The sequence below is a fragment of the Eulemur rufifrons genome, chromosome 8 (genome assembly GCF_041146395.1).
Source record: "Eulemur rufifrons isolate Redbay chromosome 8, OSU_ERuf_1, whole genome shotgun sequence".
In the NCBI taxonomy this organism is placed as follows: Eukaryota; Metazoa; Chordata; class Mammalia; order Primates; family Lemuridae; genus Eulemur; species Eulemur rufifrons.
The window spans coordinates 15,429,220-15,451,172 of NC_090990.1; the positions used below are offsets into that span (position 1 = coordinate 15,429,220).

General features: G+C 51.7%; 1 protein-coding gene across 1 annotated transcript; it reads right to left on the reverse strand.

Moving 5' to 3' along the window:
• Positions 1 to 230: 230 nt before the first annotated feature.
• Positions 231 to 19,708, reverse strand: E2F2 (E2F transcription factor 2). Its single transcript, XM_069477457.1, has 7 exons — positions 19,457 to 19,708; positions 13,942 to 14,047; positions 11,618 to 11,837; positions 10,647 to 10,805; positions 9,462 to 9,576; positions 7,110 to 7,302; positions 231 to 526 (listed from the first exon to the last, which is right to left on the reverse strand). Exons 1-7 carry the CDS (start codon positions 19,706 to 19,708, stop codon positions 231 to 233), a joined length of 1,341 nt encoding a protein of 446 aa, XP_069333558.1.
• Positions 19,709 to 21,953: the final 2,245 nt, after the last annotated feature.

Below are 21,953 nucleotides of genomic sequence, written 5' to 3' on the forward strand. Positions count from 1 at the left end.
TCCCAGGCCCAGGTTCTGTTGGAAGGACAAGACCCAACCCCTGATACGTTCCTCACTGTATCTTCCACATCCCCCCAGACAGCGTCTGTCCGCAGGGAGTCGGGAGAGGAGAGGAGACCCCATGCCCCGAGGACAGCACCTGGTGTCCAATGTCCCTGAGCGGGCAGAGGGCCTGCCAGTCTGGTCTGAGGAGGTAGAGACAGGGGCGGGGCTGCTAGGGGTTGATTAACTCAGTTAATCAACAGGTCCCCAAGGTCGTAGGAGTCAAAGAGGTCGCTGATGCCCTCGCCCCCGTCCAGGCCCCACAGGTAGTCATCCTGGTCCAAGGGCGGGGAGAAGCAGATCAGAGGGGAGCTGCATGTCATGGTCGGGGACAGGAACTGGTCCTCAGTCTGCTGCAAGAGTGGGTGCGGCAGCTCCAGCATGCTGTCTGTGGCCTCCAAGGGGACAAGGGACGGCGGTGGTGGCGGGAGTGGTGGTGGTGGTGGTGGCGGCGGTGGGACCTGCTGGGGAGTCAGCTCTGGCACTGGAAACAAACAGACGAAGGTCATGCCTGGCCCTGGTGCCCAAACCCCGCTGGAGCTGAAGCCGGGCCTCAGCGCGACTTCCAAGGACAGACTTCCCGTTCTCCAGACAACTGCGTGCCCTTCTCCTCTCTCCTCAGCCTGCCCCACACAACGGCACAGGGACACGTCCCTTTCCCAGCACCAACTCCAGCAACCTCCCCCATCCTCCCTGCTCCCCTCCCACCTCTCCTCTTACAGTGGGTGGATGTCCTGCTCTCAAAATCCAGCTCCAGCTTCTACACCCACCCCCGCCTCTTTTCACCTTCAAGGCCCTGCCCCTCAAATACTTTCCTCTTTTTCCTGTATCATCCATTTCTCTCACTCTACTAGATCATTCTCATCAACACACACATACGCTAATAACCCATGTCTTTAAAAAGCATCCTCCCCTAAAAGACAGTCCTTTCAACAAATGGTGCAGGGAAAACTGGACATCCACATGCCAAAGAATGAAGTTGGACCTTTATCCAACACCATACATAAACATTAATTGAAAATGGATCAAAGACCCAAATGTAGGAGCTGAAACTAAAAATCTCTTAGAATAAAACATAGAGCAAAAGCTTCATGACGTTAGATTTGGCAAGGAGTTCTTGGATATGACACCAAAGGCATAAGTAACAAAAGAAAAAATAGACAAATTGGACTTTACGAAAAAATTTTAAAATATCAACAGAGTAAAAGGAAAACCCATAGGGTGTGAGAAAATATTTTTAAATCACATCTCTGATAAGGGACTAAATATCCAGATATTATAAAGAACTTCTAAAATTCAACAACAAAAAAACAAACAACCAGATTCAAAAATGGGCAAAACACTTGCATATACATTTCTCCAAAGAAAATAAACAAATGGCTGATAAGCACATGAAAAAATGCTCAACATCACTAATCATTAGGGAAATGCAAATCAAAACTACAATGAGATACCATCTCACATCCACTAGGATGCTACTACCAAAAAACCAGAAAATAACAAGTGTTGGCAAAGATGTAGAGAAATTGGAAACCTTGGGCACCGTTGCTAGGAACGTAAAGTGGTGCAGCCACTATGGAAAACAATATGGCAATTCGTCAAAAGATTAAAAATAGAATTACCATATGATTCAGCAATTCTACTTCTGGGTGTATTACCCACAAGAATTGAAAGCAGGGTCTCAAAGAGGTATGTGTACACCCATGTTTCATAGCAGTGTTATTCACAATAGCTAAAACATGGAAGCCACCCAGGTGTCCATCGACAGATGAATGGATAAGCAAAGTGTGCTCTATCCATACAATGGAATATTATTCAGCCTTAAAAAGGAAGGAAATTCTAACATATGCTACAACATGGATGAATCTAAGCTAAGTGAAATAAGCCAGACAGAAAAAGACAAATACTGCATGCTTCCACTTTTATGAGATACTTAGAACGGTCAAAATCACAGAGACAGAAAGTGGAACAGTGTTTGCCAGGGGCGGTGGGGGAGGGGAGTGAGGAGTTAGTGTTTCCTGGGGACAGAGTTTCAGTTTTACAAGATGAAAAGAGTTCTGGAGATGGAAGGTGGTGATAGTTTGCACATTATGAATGTATTTAATACCACTGAACTATACACTTAAAAAGAGTTGAGATGGTAAATTATGTGTTGTGTGTATTTTACCACAATTAAAAAAAGTGTACCTGACCTCGTGACCCTCGCCAATTACCGGCGCCTTTTACTGCTCCTTTCATAGTGAACTTTCTCGGGAGCTGCCTGTGCTTGCCCTCTGCCTCCCCATTACTACCCACTCTTCAACCCACTCCAGCCTGGGGTCCGTCCCCACTGTGCCACTGAACCAAGGATCCCCACGCTGCTAAACCAATGGTCAGTTCTCTGGCCTCATCTTATTTGACCTTTCGGCAGCACATGATACAGTTTTTCATGCCCTTTTTCTTTTTTTTTTTTTTTTTGAGACAGAGTCTCACTCTGTTGCCCAGGCTAGAGTGAGTGCCGTGGCGTCAGCCTAGCTCACAGCAACCTCAAACTCCTGAGCTCAAGTGATCCTCCTGTCTCAGCCTCCCGAGTAGCTGGGACTACAGGCATGCACCACCATGCCCGGCTAATTTTTTCTATATATATTTTTAGCTGTCCATATAATTTCTTTCTATTTTTAGTAGAGATGGGGTCTCGCTCTTGCTCAGGCTGGTCTCGAACTCCTGAGCTCAAACGATCCGCCCACCTCGGCCTCCCAGAGTGCTAGGATTACAGGCGTGAGCCACCGCGCCCGGCCGCATGCCCTTTTTCTTGAAATGCCTTTTTCACTTGGCTTCAGATGCAGAGAGCCTCCTGGTTTTCCTCTTACCTACCTGCTTCTCCTTGGTCTCCTTTACTGGTCCCCCTCCTCTTCCCAGCTTCTAAACCCTGATGGCCCCCGGGCACCATCCTCAGATGCTTCTCTCCTCTGGCTGTACTCCTCCCCAGGTGATCTCGGCTGGCCCCGTGGCTTTAAATCCCTCTCTAGACATGCTGCTCCCAAGTGGACGCCTCTGGCATGGCTCTCACCTGTGAGCTCCTGTCCTGTAGCATCTCTATGGGGATGGCTATGGTGGATCAGAACCCAGCACGTCCAAACCAAAATCCTGGTCTTCCCCTAAACCCATGCCTCCCCTATTCTTCCTCCATTGTGGTTAACGAACTACCACCCGCTCAGGTGCCTCAGCCCAAAGGCTCAAGAATCATCCATAATTCTGCCATTTCCCCTGCATCCAACCGGCATCCAATCCAGGAGCAAGTTTGGGCATCTCCATAACCAAGTAAATTCTCCAAGCTGCCCATTTTTCTCAGGTTCCGCTACTGCAATCCTGGCCTAGCCCCGTCCACCCTCACCTGGATCACTGCAGGAGCCTCCTCACCTGCCACTTTGCTTCGACTGTCACCCCTTGCAGCCTGTGCTCCAACTGAAAAACCTTCATGTCTTCCCACTGGCTTAGAATAAAATCCAGGTCTGACGAGGGTTGAGAAGCCCTGCGTGATCTGGCACCTGCCTACCTTCCTATCCCCTCTCCCACCTTCCTCCCACAGGTCACCGTCAACTTTCCAGCCATGCTGGCCATCAGCCATTCTTCTGCACTCCAAGCTCATTTCCACTTAGAGGTAAGACACTGATTTTCCTACACAGGCACGTGGAATGGGGCACCAGAAATCGCCTGCCAAATATGTCCTGATGCTCAGAATGCCACCATTTGAGTCATCCCTTAAGCCCCAATCAAGCATTGTTTTGCCTTTTTTTGTTATTCATTTATTTTGGAGAGACGGGCTCTCACTCTGTCACCCAGGCTGGAGTACAGTGGTGTCATGATAGCTCATTGCAGCCTCGAACTCCTGGGCTCATGCAATCCCCCTGCCTCAGCCTCCCGTGTAGCTGGGACTGCAGGCACACACCACCTTGCTGGGCTCAAGCACTGTTTTGAAAATCCAGCCGGGCAGGGTGTGCTAGACTGCCGGATGGACTGCGGGCCGTGTAACTGCTTGATCAGGCTGGCTGTGGAACCATGGGCAAGTGGCTTCATGTTTACGTGCCTCCATTTCCTCACCTCTAAAAGGAAGATGATAACTTTGCCTACCTCAAAGGGCTGTTGAGAGGATTACATGGTAAGTGCACGTCAAGAAACCCTGTTGGGTCTGCACACTGCTCTTGCTAATAACATGAACTGCCCCCATTTACCACGGGCCAAAGCAGAGCAGGGGAGGCACGTTCATCCTCCTCGGATACTCAAGCAGCCCTGAGGGAGACGATGCTATTACCCTTATTTGCAGATGAGGACACTGAGGCACAAAGAAGTCAATTAAACATATTTGAATGAAAAAAAAATCTAACGTTTGTTTGGCACGTTGCTGGTGTTACAGTAAAAGACCTGGCGTGGGAGCGAGGAGGACGTGGGCAGAGCCCGGCCCCACCTCTCAGCTGCTGTAGAACCTGGTGCCTCGGTTTTCTCATGAAGGAAAAGGATCCACCTGGCTGAGCTGCTGGAAGCAGTAACTGATAAAACACACGTGGAAATAACCGCTACAGGTCTCTCTCCCGCCAGTGATCACGTCCAGAATAGAATCACCTTTTGCAGTGTCTGTCTCTCCACCACCCTCTGAGTGGCTGTTACAATTTCTGTATTTCCAAAACCCACATCACACCTGGCACAGTAGGCGCTCCGTTCACATAAACTTTTTTTTAAAAAATTACGTTCATGCTGTATTAGCTCCTGTAACCCACTCAACATGCATGGGAAAATCTTAAGTGTACCCATTTTAGAGATGTGGGACCTGAGGCTCAGAGAGGTTAAAGTGACTTGTCCACAGTCACCAAGTCACTAAGAGGTGAGGTACAGGCTTGAACCCTAAGCCTCCCAACTTCAAATCCTGTGCCATCAGCTACCTCAGAATGTCAGAGCCTAGAGGGACGTTAGAGGTGACCCTTATTCAAACCCCTTCCATTACAGATGAAGAAAACTAAGGCCGCAAAGGGTTAGCAATTCCCCTGGTGATGCCAGAACCCAGGCCCCAAGACAGCAGTGGCCTCCTCTGCGGGCCTGGCCTCTGGCACTCAGACCTCAGAATGGCTCGGCTTCAGGCCAGAACATGGAACGTGTGTGTATACTTTCAGGAAAACTCCCCCCTCCCCCCTTCAGCAGGGATGACACTATGAGGCCATGTGGCAAGCATGGAGGGGGCAGCCATGGCACGAGAGCTGGCTTCTGGGCTGGCCCCACTGACTGCTCTGGGAGCCTCTACTCTCTCTGGGCCTCAGGCTCTTGATCTGCAGAACGGAGGTAAAAACTTCGCCCTTGCTTTCGCTGTGGGTCAGCCACCTCTGCCCAAGGTCTCAGAGGACAGCACAGCTGAAGTGAAAGTGGTTCTAACTTTGGAGAGCAGTGTACATGTTGACAGTTCAGTGAGGGGGCAGAGCAGGAGGAGGAGGGGCAAGAGGGTGGGGCACAGGTCTGGGATGGGAGATAGGCACCGGGGAGGTGCCCAGAGGCACAGATGGCTGGCACAGGGAGAAGCCCTGGTCTCTGGATGAAGCCAAAAGACACAGAAGTCACTAGAAAAGAGATGGGAGTCTGGGCTCTCATCCCGGCCCTGCCATCAACTTGCTGTGTGACCTTAGGGAAGCCACTTGCCCTCTCTGGGCCTCAGTTTATTCATGTGTAAATAGAAGGATTGCATTAGATTAGGGGTCAGCAAGCTTCTGTAAAGGGCTGGACAGTGTTTTAAGCTTTATGGGACACTTGTCTCTGTCACACAGTTGCCTTCTTTTTCTTTCCCTGAACAACTCCTTAAAAATGTAAAAACCATTCTTAGCTCATGGGCCATATAAAAACAGGTCAGATTTGGCCTGCGGGTAATAGTTTGTCAACTTTGAGTTAAAGAAATAGAATCCAGCCGGTGTTCTGCAGAACCCCCCACCAAGCCTCTTCCATCCAACCAGTTTTAGCTCTGCCTTTGTTTAGATGCCAGGGTTCTACTTAAAGCAATTCTGCTGCTAAGAAAACACGAAGTGCAACCACAGGCCTACCCGGCCTTGGAGAATCCTGTTAGTCTAACCCAACGTGTGATTCCAGCACACGGCAAAAACCCTTCTGGAGGAGGCGCCCTTACAGGCTTCCTTTCCTCTCCTTCTGGACTCCTACCCTCCTTGGGAAGCTCTCAAGGGCTTCTGCCTCTTGGCTCCCTGGCAACTCCCCCGCACTGCTTCCGGTCAGGTGTGGCCAGCTTTGAGCTGCACCAACCATCGCCCAGCCAGGAGCCCTTCCTTGATTTGTTCGGTGCCCTGTGGAGAGAGCACTGGGCTAGGAGCAGGTAGACCAAGGTTCAAGACACGGCTCTGCTGCTCCCAGCTGGGAGACTTGGCAAGTGACATCACCTCTGTGCCTCAGTTATTCATCTCTCAACTGGGAGTAGTAAGACCTACCTCAAGAATTGCTGTGAGGAGTCATGTGATCATGGATGTACTTGGTACACGGTCGTGGTTCAAAAAACCTTAGTTATTATATATATCCTAAGAAAGTTTTGAGCCCTCCTCAAAAAACATATAGTTTCCGTTTACCGAAGGTTTACTGAGTGCCAGGTGCTTTGCTGAGCAGTTGTTCCAGAAGTAGCAGTATCACGGCCATGGCAGTAATAGTGACAATAGCAGCCACCAGTTACTGCCAGGCACTGTTCCCAGTGCTTTATCCATGTTAACTCATCAATCTTCACTACCTATGAGTTAGGTGCTGATAATTACTCTATCCATCGTATAGATGAGGAAATTGAAGCAAAGAGAGGTGAAGTCCTTGTCCGAGGTCCCATAGCTGGTAAGTGGAAGAGCTGGGATTCCAGTCCAGGCCCTGCTCTGCCCCAGAGCAGCACCAGCCTCCCCAGCGAGGCTTTATAAAGCATGAAGTGCGATGCACACATGTGGGCAGGATGAATGTACCCCCGGATGCTGGGTAGACAGTAGGTATCCAATAAATGTTGATGTGGAAGAGAAAACTAAGGCCAATGGCTCTCCCCACCTCCTGTCCCTCTGGACAGGCGGCCCTACCTGAGGATACTGCGGGTTCCGTGATCTCAGCATGGGTGCTGCTGCTGGGCTGGGCGGAGTCTGGGCTGGGGCTGAGGGCGGATGTGGAGGGGAGAGGCTCCTTGGCAGGACTGTCCGGCTCCTGTACCTCCTCTGGGCACAGGTAGACTTCAATGGGCCCTTGGGTGCTCTTGAGATATATCTGCAGGTTCTCCTGGAGGAGGAAGAGAAGCCAGGTCATGGCTCTGGGCAGCTGGACACTTCCCTGTGGGTTGGTGTGTATGGATGGACACAGGCGGCTGCTGCTGTCCAGGTGCACAAGCTCAACCCCTGAACTGGGCACGGGCCTGCTCCAGCTGGCCTGCGGTGGACTCCGCTATTGCTGCTGTCTGGCCCCATGTCCCCTTCTTTTAGGGAGAACACCTTGATGTTCCTTTGGGAAATCACTCCTCCCCCGCTCCCAAGTCATGTAGTTTTGTGGGGCAGCACCCTTCCCCAACTCCTGCAGGTAACTTGTGATGCAGCTGGCAGAGTCAGAGTGACGTGAGTGGTTCAGGGTGGCACATGGCTCAGGTTGATCCAACCAGCATTAGGCCCAGGACTTTTGCTGGACTTGTCGGAAAGGGAAGCTCCTTCCCACTGGGGTTGTTGAGCTGGTATCATAAACCTAACTCTGTCACTGCAAGGGGAGAGCTCACCTGGGAACAGAGTCAGCACAGAGGAAAGTAGAGTGAGATGGAGAGTGTGAGATAGACCTGAAGTCACAGTTCAAGCACCTACATCCAGCCGCGCCTCCAATCTCCAAATCTGTCCCCCACCCCCGCCCCTGGGACTTGTCACTTGGTTCCCACCACCCCTTAAGCCAGATGGACTTGGCTTTCTACTTGTAACCAAGAGTCCTGATACTTGGCCTTCCCACCCCTGCCTCTTCCCTACCGCATACCTACAATTTAAGCCATAACTGACTATACACATGCCATCCCGGCACACACCTGTGCGCGTGCAGTACTACACCTAGCAAAAATCCTATTCATTCTTTAAGACCCAGTTTAACTGTCACCATCTGGGTTGCCGCCTCTAACTATTCTTTCTCTGTGCTCTTGGAGCACATCTTCAGCCTGTAAATGGTAACATCACTGTTTGCTTGAGTCTTTTTTCCTCTAGATCCTGAACTCCTCCAAGGAAGGGAGGGCCTTAATTATCTCCACAGCCCCAGTTCCTGCTTTAAACAAATTATTTCTTAAGCCCTTATGATGTGCCAGGCCCTGGGCTGGGGATACAAGGTGAGCAGAACATTCTCCTGTGAAGCTTACACTGTAATAAATCATATAATTGTGTAACCATACCAAACATATCCCAGCAAATGGAAATCAGTGGTGGAAAAGCACAGGTAGTTAAGAAGTCTAGGGGTGATCAGGGAAGGCTTTCTTGAGAAAGTGACATTCAAGTTGAGACCTGTAGGATGAATAGCAGTAAACCAGGCAGAGAGAGAGAGAAGAGCATTTTAGCTGGAGGAACAGCATGTATGAAGGTCTTGCACAAGGAATGAGCTTAGTGTGATGGGGAGACTGCAGACAGGTCAGTGTTGGCATGGGGCATGGGACAGCATGGAAGAGGAGGTTGTTAAGGTCAGCTGGGGTCAGAGCACCACAGGTCTTATAGGAAGTGTTAAGAATTTTGAACTTCAGGCCGGGCGCGGTGGCTCACGCCTGTAATCCTAGCACTCTGGGAGGCCGAGGCGGGAGGATCGCTCGCGGTCAGAAGTTCGAGACCAGCCTGAGCAAGAGCTAGACCCTGTCTCTACTAAAAATAGAAAGCAATGATCTGGACAGCTAAAAATATATATGTAGAAAAGAATTAGCCGGGCATGGTGGCACACGCCTGTAGTCCCAGCTACTCAGGAGGCTGAGGCAGAAGGATTGCTGAACCTGGGAGTTTGAGGTTGCTGTGAGCTAGGCTGATGCCACGGCACTCTAGCCCGGGCAACAGAGCGAGACTCCGTCTCAAAAAAAAAAAAAAAGAAAAAACAAAAAAGAATTTTGAACTTCAATCGGGAGAGCATGGTCAGCATGAAAGGCTTGTGTGGGTACTGACATCATTGTGTGTGGGCACATGTTTGCATGTGCACAGGAACCCAGGGTTGGTGGGATGCAGAAGGAAACCAAGAACAGAGATTTTCTCAGGCCAGTACTCAGTCTCCATTGCCTTTTCCTGTTTCTGCCATTTCTGCCCAAGTTTGAAGGCCACCAATATTGCCAGGGACACCAGAATGGACCCAGGAAGCTTGGGGCTGGGCAAGGCCAGGAACAGAGTCTGCAGAGCTGCCCAGGGATCCTCCCAAGCCTGCTTTTCACCAAATACTTCCCCTCTCACCTCAGGCTTGTCGGGCACTTCCAGTCTGGTCTGCGGAGGAGCCTTGACAGCAATCACTGTTTGCTCCTTGAAGTTGCCAACAGCACGGATGTCCTGGTAAGTCACGTAGGCCAGTGTAGGAGCAGGAGAGTCAAGAAAAGGGACTGTCTGGTCAGAATTCAAACCCCCAGCCTGCCAGGCGTGGCCTTCACCACCTCTCCTAAGCCTCTGAACATCAATTCCTCACTCCTTGTGCATCTTAGACGTAACTGGCATCTGTAACCTGTTCTTTTAATATAAACTAACCTTGGATCCCTTCAGAAAGCAAATGGAGGTATAAATCATTAAAAAAAAATGCTGCCTTCTATAAGCTTTTTATGTAAAGGCTTCATCTCTCAAACTAGATCATCAGCTCTAAGAAGGCAGAAAGATGTTTTATTTCTTTATATTTCTGACAAGGCCTAGCATCTTTCCAAAAATACAAGGTCAAATCCAAAACCCAATTAGACATGAAACCATTTAGGAAAATGTACAAAAGAGCCTTAGTAAAGTCCATGCTCGTTGGCCTCATCATTTCAATCCTAGGAATTCAAACTAGGAAAGTAAGTAAAGATAGGTGAAAATGTTCTATATGCAAAGATAGTCATCTCTATGCTGCCTATAAAAGCGTTATCTTGATCTAAATAACCATTCTAGGCCTTATCAACAAACCAGCGTACAGCCTGAATAGGACAGCCTCAAACCATTAAATATGAGGTTGAACCATATGAAATTGCTTATTTGTAGGTAAAACGTGGTCAAATATCAGCAATTTCATGTGGTCAACCAAGTGGTTAGGAAAGATAGGTAGTAATAGAAAAATGTCTATGGTAATATACTAAGTGGAGAAAGGCAGGATAAAAATGTTATGTTCAGCGGGCACACAACTGTATTTAAGCGACACACACCCTGTGTCTTAAGGTGGTAGCTCATTGTTTCTTTTTTCTCCATTTTCCAGATTTAAAGACACGTACTTGGCTCATTTTTAAGTAGAATGTAACTTAAATAGACTTGAGAGGAAAACCCACTGAGGAAGGAAGAAACAGAGGTGCCAAACCCTGAGTGTGAGTTAGTCCCTACAGGGAAGTACTGCGTCAACTCAGGATGGACATAAACAAACAACAGGCCCCTGGCTCCCAGACCCCCTGCCCCCGCCAAGGAGGATATCTCTTATTGGCGTTGTCCTCAGTCAGGTGCTTGAAGTTCAGGGAGCAGCTCTGGATGAGCTGGTCCAAGGCCTGCTCCGTGCTCATCAGCTCCTTCAGCTCCTGCCCCAGCTGTTGCTGCTTCCCGGGTCGAGTGGGGTCTTCGAATATTCCCCTGCCTCTGGGAACAGAGAAGCAAGCCCCTCCAGTGTCAGTCTCAGTCCACATCCAGCAACCCCAACCCCAGGGCTGCTGTGTAGAGCTGAACAAATGCTGTGGGTGAGACTCCAGGAGGAGGCCCTTAAAATGGTCTGTGAGGGTGCCCCCCCCCGCCCCCCGGGGTCATGCAAATCGGTGGTCATGCTTAGCTCCTGGGGAACTGCCAGGGCTTGGAACTTGAGGTTTGGGGGTAGGGCTAGGGAGAAGAAACAAGGCCTGAACCCCACTTCTGGGGGGCTCTCAACTCTGTCTATCCCTATGCCCCAACCTCCCCTAGATAGGAGGGAACTGGGGTGATCTCAGTCCTGACTCCCCTGCCTGCATTCTCTTAGGAACCAAGCCAGGGGCTGCAGGTCTGCTGTTTAAGACCTTGCAGAAGTGGGGAGAGGAGGCTGGAGTACTGTATCTCAGAGCTGGAAAGAGTCCGGGTTACTCCTACTTAGCTCTCAGGGGACTTTCCTAAGCTAAAAGAGGGAATCTTGGGATCCCTGACTCAGGAGGAAGAATCTGGGGTACTCTTAGGCCTTTACATCTCCTAGAAATCTTTCTCCACCCTCTCTCCAACCCACCATTACTCCAGCAGGTACACCCGCTCTTCCACCCCCTCCTCCACCCTCCAGAAAATACATCGGCTGCGCTCCCAGCACATAAGCCTACTGGATGTCTTCGCTCTCAGCCCCACCCCTGACACTCACACCCACTGGCTATTGCCCCTGGCCCCGCCCACAGCAAAGCACCCATTGGACGGGGCCACAGGCCCGCCCAGGCACTCACACCCACTGGATGTTGTTCTTGGACTTCTTGCGGATGAGCTGGATGCCCTCCAGCACGTTGGTGATGTCGTAGATGCGCCGCTTCTGCACATCCAGCACCTCGGCCGCCCAGTTCAGGTCCAGGACCCCGTCCTCGGACTCACTCAGGAGGTAAATGAACTTCTTGGTGAGCAGCCCCAGCGACGTGTCATACCGCGTCTTCTCCCCAGGAGACTTGGGGGCTGAGGAAGAAAGGGGCCCAGTCACAGCTCAGGGACTTCTTCCACTGACCTGGACCCACTAAGTACCACTCTTCACTGCCCTTCACCACCCACTTTCCAGTTTACAGAACTGTGAGGCAGGTGTAGGTCACCACCATTGTGCAGGGAGCCTGATACCTAAGAGGCAAGGTGACTTGCTTAAGGTCTCACAGCCAGGGGACAGTGTCAGAACCGGAAGCCCAGCGTCCTGACTCCTGCTTCAGAGCACCTCTCCACCACAGCTTAGGGCAGCCACACCACCACCCACAACTATAACTGCTTACTGTGTGCAGGTCACTGTTCTAATGTTTTCCATACACTAACAAACTTAACACCCTGCGTTAAAGATGGTATACAACCATCCCCATTTTATAGATGAGAATACTGAGGCACAGACAGGTGTAACTTGCTCAGCTCATTCAATTAGAAAATGGCAAAGCTGGGATTTCAAATCCAGGCAGTTTGGCTCCAGAGTCTTCTTTCTTAACCATTATCCTATCCTGCTAGTTATACGTCAGGAATTTGGAATGAGGGTGGGGAGAGAATGACGAGCCTGGATTCAAGAACACTTATAGACACACACTTGCTTTTTCATGTTTAGCCCAGTGATTATCTGAGAAGCATCAGTCCAGCAGGGTAGGTTCATGAAAAAGCTCCCTTTCTCAATGAGGTCGATGTTGCAAGACCTCATCTCAGCTGCAGCATCTTTTTTTTTTTTTTTTTTTTTTTTTTTTTTTTTTTTGTTGAGACAGAGTCTCACTTTGTTGCCCAGGCTAGAGTGAGTGCCGTGGCGTCAGCTTAGCTCACAGCAACCTCAGACTCCTCGGCTTAAGCGATCCTACTGCCTCAGCCTCCCGAGTAGCTGGGACTACAGGCATGCGCCACTATGCCCGGCTAATTTTTTCTATATAGATTTTTAGTTGTCCATATAATGTCTTTCCATTTTTAGTAGAGACGGGGTCTCGCTCAGGCTGGTCTCGAACTCCTGACCTTGAGCAATCCACCCGCCTCGGCCTCCCAGAGTGCTAGGATTACAGGCGTGAGCCACCGCGCCCGGCCTCAGCTGCAGCATCTTAAACCACAAGGAGACTTTTGCAATCATGTGACTTCCAAGTCATATAGCAATTTAGTGGCCAAATAGTTCTGGAACCTCAGTTTTAGAGAGTCTCAGATTCCTCTGGAAGGGGACTTTAGAATCCCTTAACACATAGATGGCGAGCATTTGGCATACTGCTTTGTCAGGTTTTGCACCCATGGCAGACATTACTAATCGATTGGTGTACTTTTTTTCACAAGCCATCATGAACCTGAGGATCCTTCAATAAAGTGATCTGCGTGGCCTCTACCAATCAAATGGAAAAGAAACTTCTTTGCCATTCCTAAACTAGCTGTGTCTCCTTTTACAGATGAGACAACTAAGGTTCACAGGTGTGAACAGTCCGGTCAGGGCAGAGCCTTCTTCATTGTCTCCAACCCCCAAAACTAGTGCTCCTCCCAAACACAGCTGATTACACTCCCGCCCTAAGCAGGACAGTGACTGGAAATATGAAGAGGCACCACCTGGGCAGCTTCTGGATCTTAAACACCTCTGAGGTGGCACAGGCTGGATTAACCCAGGATTTGCTTCCCTTTAAATCACTTATTTAGCTCTGTCTGCATGTGGGAGAAAGACCCTGGTTAGCCCCTGCTCCTCTGATCTGGATTTTCTCTTTTACAAAAGTTCACATTGAACTAAAATGTGAAAGCTTTTTAAAACTAGTAAGCTCCCAAACAGAACTCTGGTCTTCACGTTGAGATCACGAGAGCAGTGTATGGCATGGTAGCAGTGCCGGACGTACGTGTTAGTAAGTAGTGCCTGATTCTACTTGCTAGCTGTGTGACTGGGCAACTCGGGCTGAGTCTTAAATTGCCTCATCAGTAAAAGGGCGACAGTCCTACCTACCGGGCAGGATCAAGTGAGAGGATACCCAGTAAGCATGTAAACCAGAAAGTGACACAAATATTACTCCTGACGGCTTGGGCAGGGCTACTGCCCTCTGCGCCTGCCCTGCCCCCCGCCCCCAGATGCGCCATCAGCACCGCTTACTTTTGGGGCTAGGGAGGCCATCCATTCTGATGCACTTCCCCTTGGGAGTTCGGAATTCAGGGACTGCAGGCCTCCCGATCCCTTCTAGGTCCAGCTTCCTTTTGGCCTTGGAGAGAGCGGGGAGAGAGAGGCAGAGTTTGAGAACCATTCTTTTAGCCTTTCCCTGACCTGGGGACCAAAACACAGAGGCCACGGGCAGCCACCTGTGCTTCAGTTGACTACCAGACCTGGTGCAACACTGCTGTACTTGATAAGGAAATATCAGTGACCTGAGAAGTGAGCTTTCCAGGGGAGGAAGTCCTGTTTTCTGAGGGGCAAATAAAACTCCCATCCTTGGGCCGGGTGTGGTGGCTTATGCCTCAGGAGGCTGAGGTGGGAAGATCACTTGAGCCTAGGGGCTTGAGGTTACAGTGAGCTACGATGGTGCCCCTGCACTCCAGCCTGGGCAACAGAATGAGACTGTCTCAAAAAACAAAAACGTCATCTGAGGCCCAGGCACTTGAGACTCTACCAAAGCCATTCTGGCCAAAGGCTCAGGGTTCCTTAAAGACAGGCTCCCCACCCCCAGCCTACAGGAGGATGCAGAGAGGAAGCAGTGGGCGGGGCCTAAGCCACATCAGTCTGGAGAAAGGCTCCCCACACAAGCAGCTGGCCTGCCAGACCCAGTGCCCATCACAGCCCCACAGCTGGCCCTTATCAGGGTGGGGCCAGGCATCCACCCAGACTCAGGGGACTTCCTGGCTCAGTGCCACACCCCAGGGAGGTGCCCACATTGAGAAGCAGTGCAAACATCCCCCACCCCCATGTTTGGGCTCCAGCTCAAGGGCCCCAGGGCCTCCTGAATAGACTCCATTTGCCATTCTTTCTATGCTGAGAGGGGCAGACAATGAATCCTTCCCCTGTGTCTTAAGGACAAGCAGCTGAGGCCCCTCTTACCCTCCCCCTCCCTGTTCCCGCCAAGCTTGGGAAACACCTGCTGGGGAAATCAAACCACAGACCCATCTGCTCCTCTCCACCCATCGCCACCCGGCCCCAATTAGGCTGAGAGCTGCACTGGCCCGGAAAGGGCCTCTCTCACGGTTAGGGCGGGGCCGGGCCGGGGCACTGGGTCACAGGTCAGAGACCTGGGCTTGGGTCTCCAGCTCCTACGCAAGCTCACCATGGGACCTGGGGAAATGCTTCACATCTAGGAGCCTCAGTTTCCTCTTCTGTAAAATGGGGCAGAAAATACCTACCTCAAAGGGCTACTGTTAGGATTCAAGGTCGTAATGTCTCAGCCTGTGGCTCAGCACACAATAGGTACTCAGGAAATGCAGAGTCCCTTTCCTAAAATCCAATCTCAGCTCCTCCTGGATACACCCTTCTGGAGGTCATTGAACCCATTTCCTTCCCTCCCCCATCCCCCAGTCCCCCCAGACACCCCTACCCTGACTTGGACAGAGAGGCCTATTTTGACACTTGGTGGTGAGGTCATGCTCGGCAGGGCTGAGACTTCTAACCGCTGCTTAGCACAGCTGGGCTGACAGGTGTGAGGGTTGGTGACAGCTCTTCCTGCTGTCAATTCCCCTCCCTCCACTCCTGCCCTCCTCCAGGAAGTCTTCCTGGAGCGACTTGAGGATCCTGAATATAACACTCCTCTCCTCTACCCCTACCCAGACCCAGACAGATCCAAACACCTTCCTGCTCATTCCTCTAGAAGTCTCTCTTCAATATTCCTTTTCTGTCCTCCCAGCTGGTAAAATCCTAGAATCTAGGGATCTGTCACTAAAAAAGGCCCAGTCACTTGCTGAGACCTTCCAGATGCCCTGAGCCATGCCGCAACATTCATCACCTCACTGAATCTTCCCAACACCACTGATCCCCATGGTGCAGCTAAAGTAACTGAGGCTTGGTGAGCTCCAAGGCCTTTATCAATCCTGATCAGGGGTGTCCATCCCAGTGTTCTTCATCCAGCCCTCAGAAGGAACGCCAAGGGCAAGGAGAGGAAGGGAGTTCCACCTGATGCCGAGGTGGGGCAGCCCAGAGTCTCCCCAGCCACACCCACCTCCCCCACCAGAACACACCAGGAAGAACCTCATTACCTGGGAAGGACCTTGAACGGAATACCCATGCTGGGCCTATCACATAACAGTCCTGCAATGTCAGCATTGGCAATCTCTCTTGGCACACAAGAGTGGAGACTCAGGGAGGTTAAGCAGCATGCCCAAGGTCACACAAAGGGCAGAGCCAGGATTTGCGCCCAGGTCTGTCTGACTCCAAAGCCACAAAGCAGGCTGCCTCAGCTCTGTCCCACACACACATTTCCCCAGGATTTGCTGGAACTGAGGCCAAGGCCTGAATGTGCCCACCTGCCCCCATCACTACACATATACATACACACAGCCCTCTCCCTTTTCTCTCTCCCTCACCCTTATCCTTTGCTCCCAGGGTCCCAAGGCAGCAAAGTTTGCCCCCAAAGATGCCTCCCTGACACCTTTGGGCACTGCCCAGAGGAAAGTCGGCCTATGGATTGGCTGAGCCTGCAGAACTGAGGTGGCAGAGGACAAGCCCAGGAGGATAAGCATCACCGAGAGGCTGAGCACAGGCCTTGGAGTCAGACCGGCCTGAGTTCACATCCAGGCATCCCCCCTTCTTAGCTGGGAAGTCAGCTGACCTCTTGAGCCACCTGTAAAATGGTTACGATCCTCTCCACCTCTGCTGAGGATTCAGTGAGACTGCAGCCCACAGCCAGTGCTTCTGCAGGGGAGCTGCCAGCACAGGGGAAGTTCAAGGGTAAGCAGAAAAGAGACAGTGATGGGCCAAGGAGAGCAAAGCTCTGTGGCCACACCCAGAGGCTGGGTGGCTCTAACCTGGACCCTCTAGGCAGCCCCTTTGGCTGGATCTCAAAGGTCTGGTTAGGATTCAGGCCCACCCTGCCAAGCCCTCGGGAGAAGAGCACAGCTCCTGCCTCAGGCAGTCCCAGGAGGGGGGTGGGTCAGAGCTCCCCAGGCACAACCCCCTTACAGGCAGCAAAGTGAGGAACCTGAGGCTCGGAGAAGGGGAAGTGACTTGCCCAGGGTCACCCAAAGAGTGGATCAGGTCTCTCCTAAGCCTCAAGCTAGATGGTGGGGGCAGGAGCAAACATAAGAAGTGAGCATCACTTTCAGATCTGGGATTCTGACCCTACATTTCCTCATCTGACCTACCTCATAGAGTTGTTCATTAAAACGTTTATTTTCTTTCCTGGTTCTCATAAGAAATTTGGAGAATATAGACAAATTAAAAGGAAAGGAGAATGAATGCTGAATCCCACTATCTTTGCAGGTTCTTGCCAGGATGAAACAGAATAATGCTATGTGCCTGGCCAGAGTAGGGACTCAACAAAACCGCATCCCCTGAGCCTTCTCCAGAGGGTGCTGGAAAGAGCACTGGACAGGGAGAGAGGAGGCCTGGGTTCTGGCCTTCATTCTGCCATTGAACTTGGTTGCCATCCCTGGACAGTGCCTGAGGTACCTTTAAACAGTAGCTCCCCAACAAATCCTGCTCACCCTGCACTTTGCAGCCTGGCCACAAAGCAAGCAGCCACACCCAGGGTTGGGTTGGGGCTGCTCCAGGTCACACCCTTATAAAATGAGTAAGCAGAGGGCAGGTCTGCCCACGGGGCTGGGCCCTGGGAATCTGGGGGACTGACAGGAAAGGGAGCTCTGAGCCTGGCAGATCTTTAGGGTGGTCTAGTACAGGGAGATTCCCCTACTTCTTGGCTTGTGACCCGGGCAAGTGACTTTACTTGTCTACTCAGTTTCCTCATCTGCAAGATGCCTCATCCTGGGCATCTGGACCAAGATAATGAATGTGAAGAGTGCCAAGCAGTGCCTGGCACACGAGAGGCGTTCAGTAAAAGAGAGCCATTCTTGCTAAGATCACTGAGCCCCTCTGGGAGGGAGGTATGGACAAATGCACTTGGGCTCCTTTGGGAGAGTTCAAGGCAGTTCAAAACCACAGCTGTCACCGAAACTTCATGTCTGAAAGCAGCTGGCCAGAGGAGAGATTGGGCCTGCCACCCAAGCCCTCTTCCCTAGGGCAACCCAGCTCCTAAGTCAGGCGGTATTGGGGAAAGTCAAAGCTGCCTAGAGAAGAGACTACTGATTACTTGCCTTGGGGGGAGGGTCACTCCATCCCATCTTCCTGTCTGACCTTAGGTTGCATACCTTCCCTGAGCCCGCTTCCTCCTGTAACATGGAGCTACTAGTGCTGTCTACTTCACAGGCTACAAACATATTTTTGGCTTTAAAATGCTGAACACAAGATACCCAGTCCCAGTTATCCTCAACTGCTTGACCTGTAAAATGGGGATAACAGCACTCCTGCCTGTTGCCCACCTAGTTGGAAATAATGTGCAGGAAGGGCCTCTGGGAAGGTTAAGGCTTTCAACATGGGCAAAACCTGATTCCAGTGGCAGGGCGTGGGGGCTCTGCCTGAGGATCCGTGCTTGCTGACTGGCACAGGTCCCACCAGATGCCTCTGGGGTGGCGGGAGGGGGGTGATCTTATCCATGCACCCAAACTTATTCACCACACCCACAACTAAGCAAATCAACAACATCCCCATCTCCCCTCCCTGGAGCCTGAAGCCTGTTTCCAAAACCAAAGACCTGGACCTGGAAGTGACCAAGATTAGCTAGCCCCACAGCCACCGCCTGCACACATGCATTTTCAAGAAGAGGAAACTGAGGCCCAGTCTGGGGCCAAGTATTATCCAAGGATACACAGTAAATTAGTGGCAGAGTCAGGACCAGAAACCAGGTTCCCCGATCCCCCAGGGCTTTTCCCACTCCACCCCCACCCTAAAGTTGTTTCGATTCACACAGGCTCCCGGAATTCCACTCCCACAAAACACACCCTGTGCCAAGGTAGGCAGCCTGGTGCCACCACACTTTGGGCCCTCTCTGGCAACAGGCCTGGGGGCTTGAGGTGGGGATAGTCAATCTGAACAGAATCCCAGGGGGCTGCCCACACTTGTATCTGCTACTGGCTGTCTGGGAAGGAAGACTGGGCCTGGGAAGGACCTGGGGACAGATACTCGGGAAGGAGTTGGCTAGATGGGCAATTTGGAGTCTGTCCAAGCCAGACTGGACCTGAGAGACCCACTAGACCCCTCCCTCTGTCTTAAAGTCCCACAGTATCCCCAGGCCCATCCCTGTGCCTGGACAATAGCAGGTGCCCAGTACTGGTTTCTGGGCCAAACAATGAAGGAATGAATGAATGCCGCAGTTTGGCTACATGGACTTCCCCAAGGTCACATCCAGGAACACAGTCCAGTGCTCCTTCTAGTCCATTCCAAAGTGGATGAGATTATTTCATCCAAAGTTTGAAAATGAAGGGGTCTTCTACTCAGATATTGGGGGCAATGGGTCATTCTCATTTCCCCCCTCCTCAAAACTCTACCTGCTTCATTCAAACTGGGATTCAGGCGCCCCTCCCTCCTTTCCCATACCCAGAAAAGCACAAGGGGATGCAGTAGAGGTTCCCAGCATTACCGGCAGCCGGCCTGCCGGCACGCATCGCACAGCTTGGCTCTCCGGTCCGTGGGGAGTGGCGTCGAGGCAGATGCCCGGCGCCGCTGCGGGAGGCACTGTCTGCGGGTACAGCGTGGTGTAGTAGGTGGTGGTGGCCGGGCAGAGCTGGGGGCTGCTGAGGCCAGACGGCCACGGCTCGGTGGGGCTCATCGCGGGCACCCCCTTTGGGAGCTGCCCAGCAGCCGGAACCAGGACCCGGGGCCCTCGCAACATGGCGAGTGCGGCGCCCCTCCCCAACCCGGCCTGGCGCGCCCGCGGGCACCTGCCGGCTCCGGAGCCTGCAGCCGCTCACACGGCCCGCGGCATGGCGCGGAGGCCGGGGAAGCCGCCAGTGACCGCCTGCGGGGCAAGGCCGGACCCTCCCCTCCTGGCCCGGGGCCGAGCTGAGCAGCGCTTGGAGATCGCCGGGCGGCTGCGGTGGCGGCACTGCCAGGGGCTGTCCCGCCCTGAGGGCGGCCGCGACCTGGGACGGCCCCGCGCCCCCGAAGGCCTCGACGCCTGGGGTCCGGCCCGCCCTGAGAGGGGGTCTCCGGGGTGTCTGCGAGCTCGGCGGAGGCACGATGCGTTCGGATGGGGAAGGGGGGTCCCGACTGCACCGGCTCCCTCTCGGCTCGCTATCTAGTCTCCGAGCCTTTCTCTGCCTCTTTTTTTTCCTCTTTTTTTTTTTTTTTTTTTAGCGCCAAACTGCGTGCCGCGAAATTCGGATCTCCCGCGGAAAATGCCGCGCTTTGGTTGGCTGCTGCAACATGTACAGGCTCCACCCCCCGGAAAGGACCCGTCCTCGAGGCGGCGATTGCAACACGAGCTTCTCTCACTCCTTAAAGGGGCCGCCGCACCTGCTGTCAGTGTTGGCGACCGTCCCCTGGGACTAGCAGCTGGGGAAACTGAGATGGGGGTGGTTCCAGGATGCACAATGCAGAGGCGGTCAGAGCAGTGCAGAGTGCGCTGATGACTGGGCCCAGGTTCCCTGGGGGTCGGGGGAAACATTTTGGTGTGGAGTCCTGACCCGAGCTCAGACCCAGCATTGCATTCCCCAGGCCACAGAGCCTTTTGTTAGTTTGCTTTGCTGCTTAGCTAGCACATAGGCATTGATATCCCTTTTCCCGCTAAAATGAAGGCCAGGAACCTGTTCCCTTTCTTGGCAGGGGGTCAGGGTGGAGCCTAATATTTATACCTCTTCCTAGGGAAAACTAGCATCTATTTAGCACCTACAGTATGCCAAGCACCCTGCTAGATCATTACATATGTTGTTTTATTTAATTTACTTCACCAGTCTTGGGAAGAGGATGGTGACCCCCGTGGTAAAGATGGAGAGTATAAGAGGCTGGCTAACTTGCCCAAGATCATAAAGATCCCCTGATTTGAGATCTGGCAGTCAAATCTGGGACAGTCCAGCTCAGAGCTCTTGTTCATTCCAGTAAAGTGCTTCTCCCCAACACTCACAAGTGGTGCCCTGCCCCTTGCAGGCACAGCAGGGGTGAGGGTCCAGAGTGCAGAGCTCTGCCTTGTTCACAGTTGTATTCTTAGGACCCAACACTCAGTGAATATTTGAACATCTCCAGGTTTTTCCTAAACACTCTTTTTGTCACAAGAGTCTTCCTGCCTCATTCAAAAACCTTCATTGCTGATAATCCATTTACATTCCTCATCTCTCTAGTGTAGAGAGGCTCAGCAAAGCCACCTTGAGCAGTGAGTGGCAGAGCTGCTTAAAGCTGCTGCTAGATTCCACGTCTGCCAATTACCTCCCGGTGCTGTGTGATTTTTATGCAAGTCTGAGCCTTGGGATTCAAAGCCTTCCAGAGTCAGCCCACAGCTTAATACCTCATCAGATCAATCGTTGACAAGGTGGCAACAATGCATTATGATTAACCAACAGCCCTGGATTCACACCCAGGCCCTGCCCCTTTTCTATTAATAGCTATGTGACCCAGGCAAGTTTTATAAACTCTCTGAGCCTTGATTTTCTCATCCTAATAACTCTTTTCTCATGGGATAGTGGGGAAATCTCATGAAGTAATAATGCATGTAAAGCTTTCAGCACAGACCCTGGTTCGTAAGGAGCCTCCAGAATTGGCAGCCGTTGTTACATCTCTGACCTTATCTGGAGTGCATAGACACCTTTATTCTAGTCTACATGTCTCACTGGTCCTTTGAGGCCCAGTTTAAACCTCATCTCCTCCAGGAAGCCTTCCTTGCCTGCTTCCTCTCTCAGCCAGAGTAAGTACCTCTTGGCCGCTTTGGACCCTTAGTGTGTTCTGCCTCAACAAACAAGGCTTTGTTTTCATACCTTGTTTATCAGTTAGGTTCTAAGCTCCCTCAAAAGTCTAGGTCAGATGCCTCTTTGAATACCCCTCAGCATCTAGGGCCTGGCTTGGTATGTAGAAGGTGGGTAATAAATATTGATTATGAATCACTCATCTGCCTAGAAAAGAGTAGCAGAAGTTAACCAGCTCTGAAA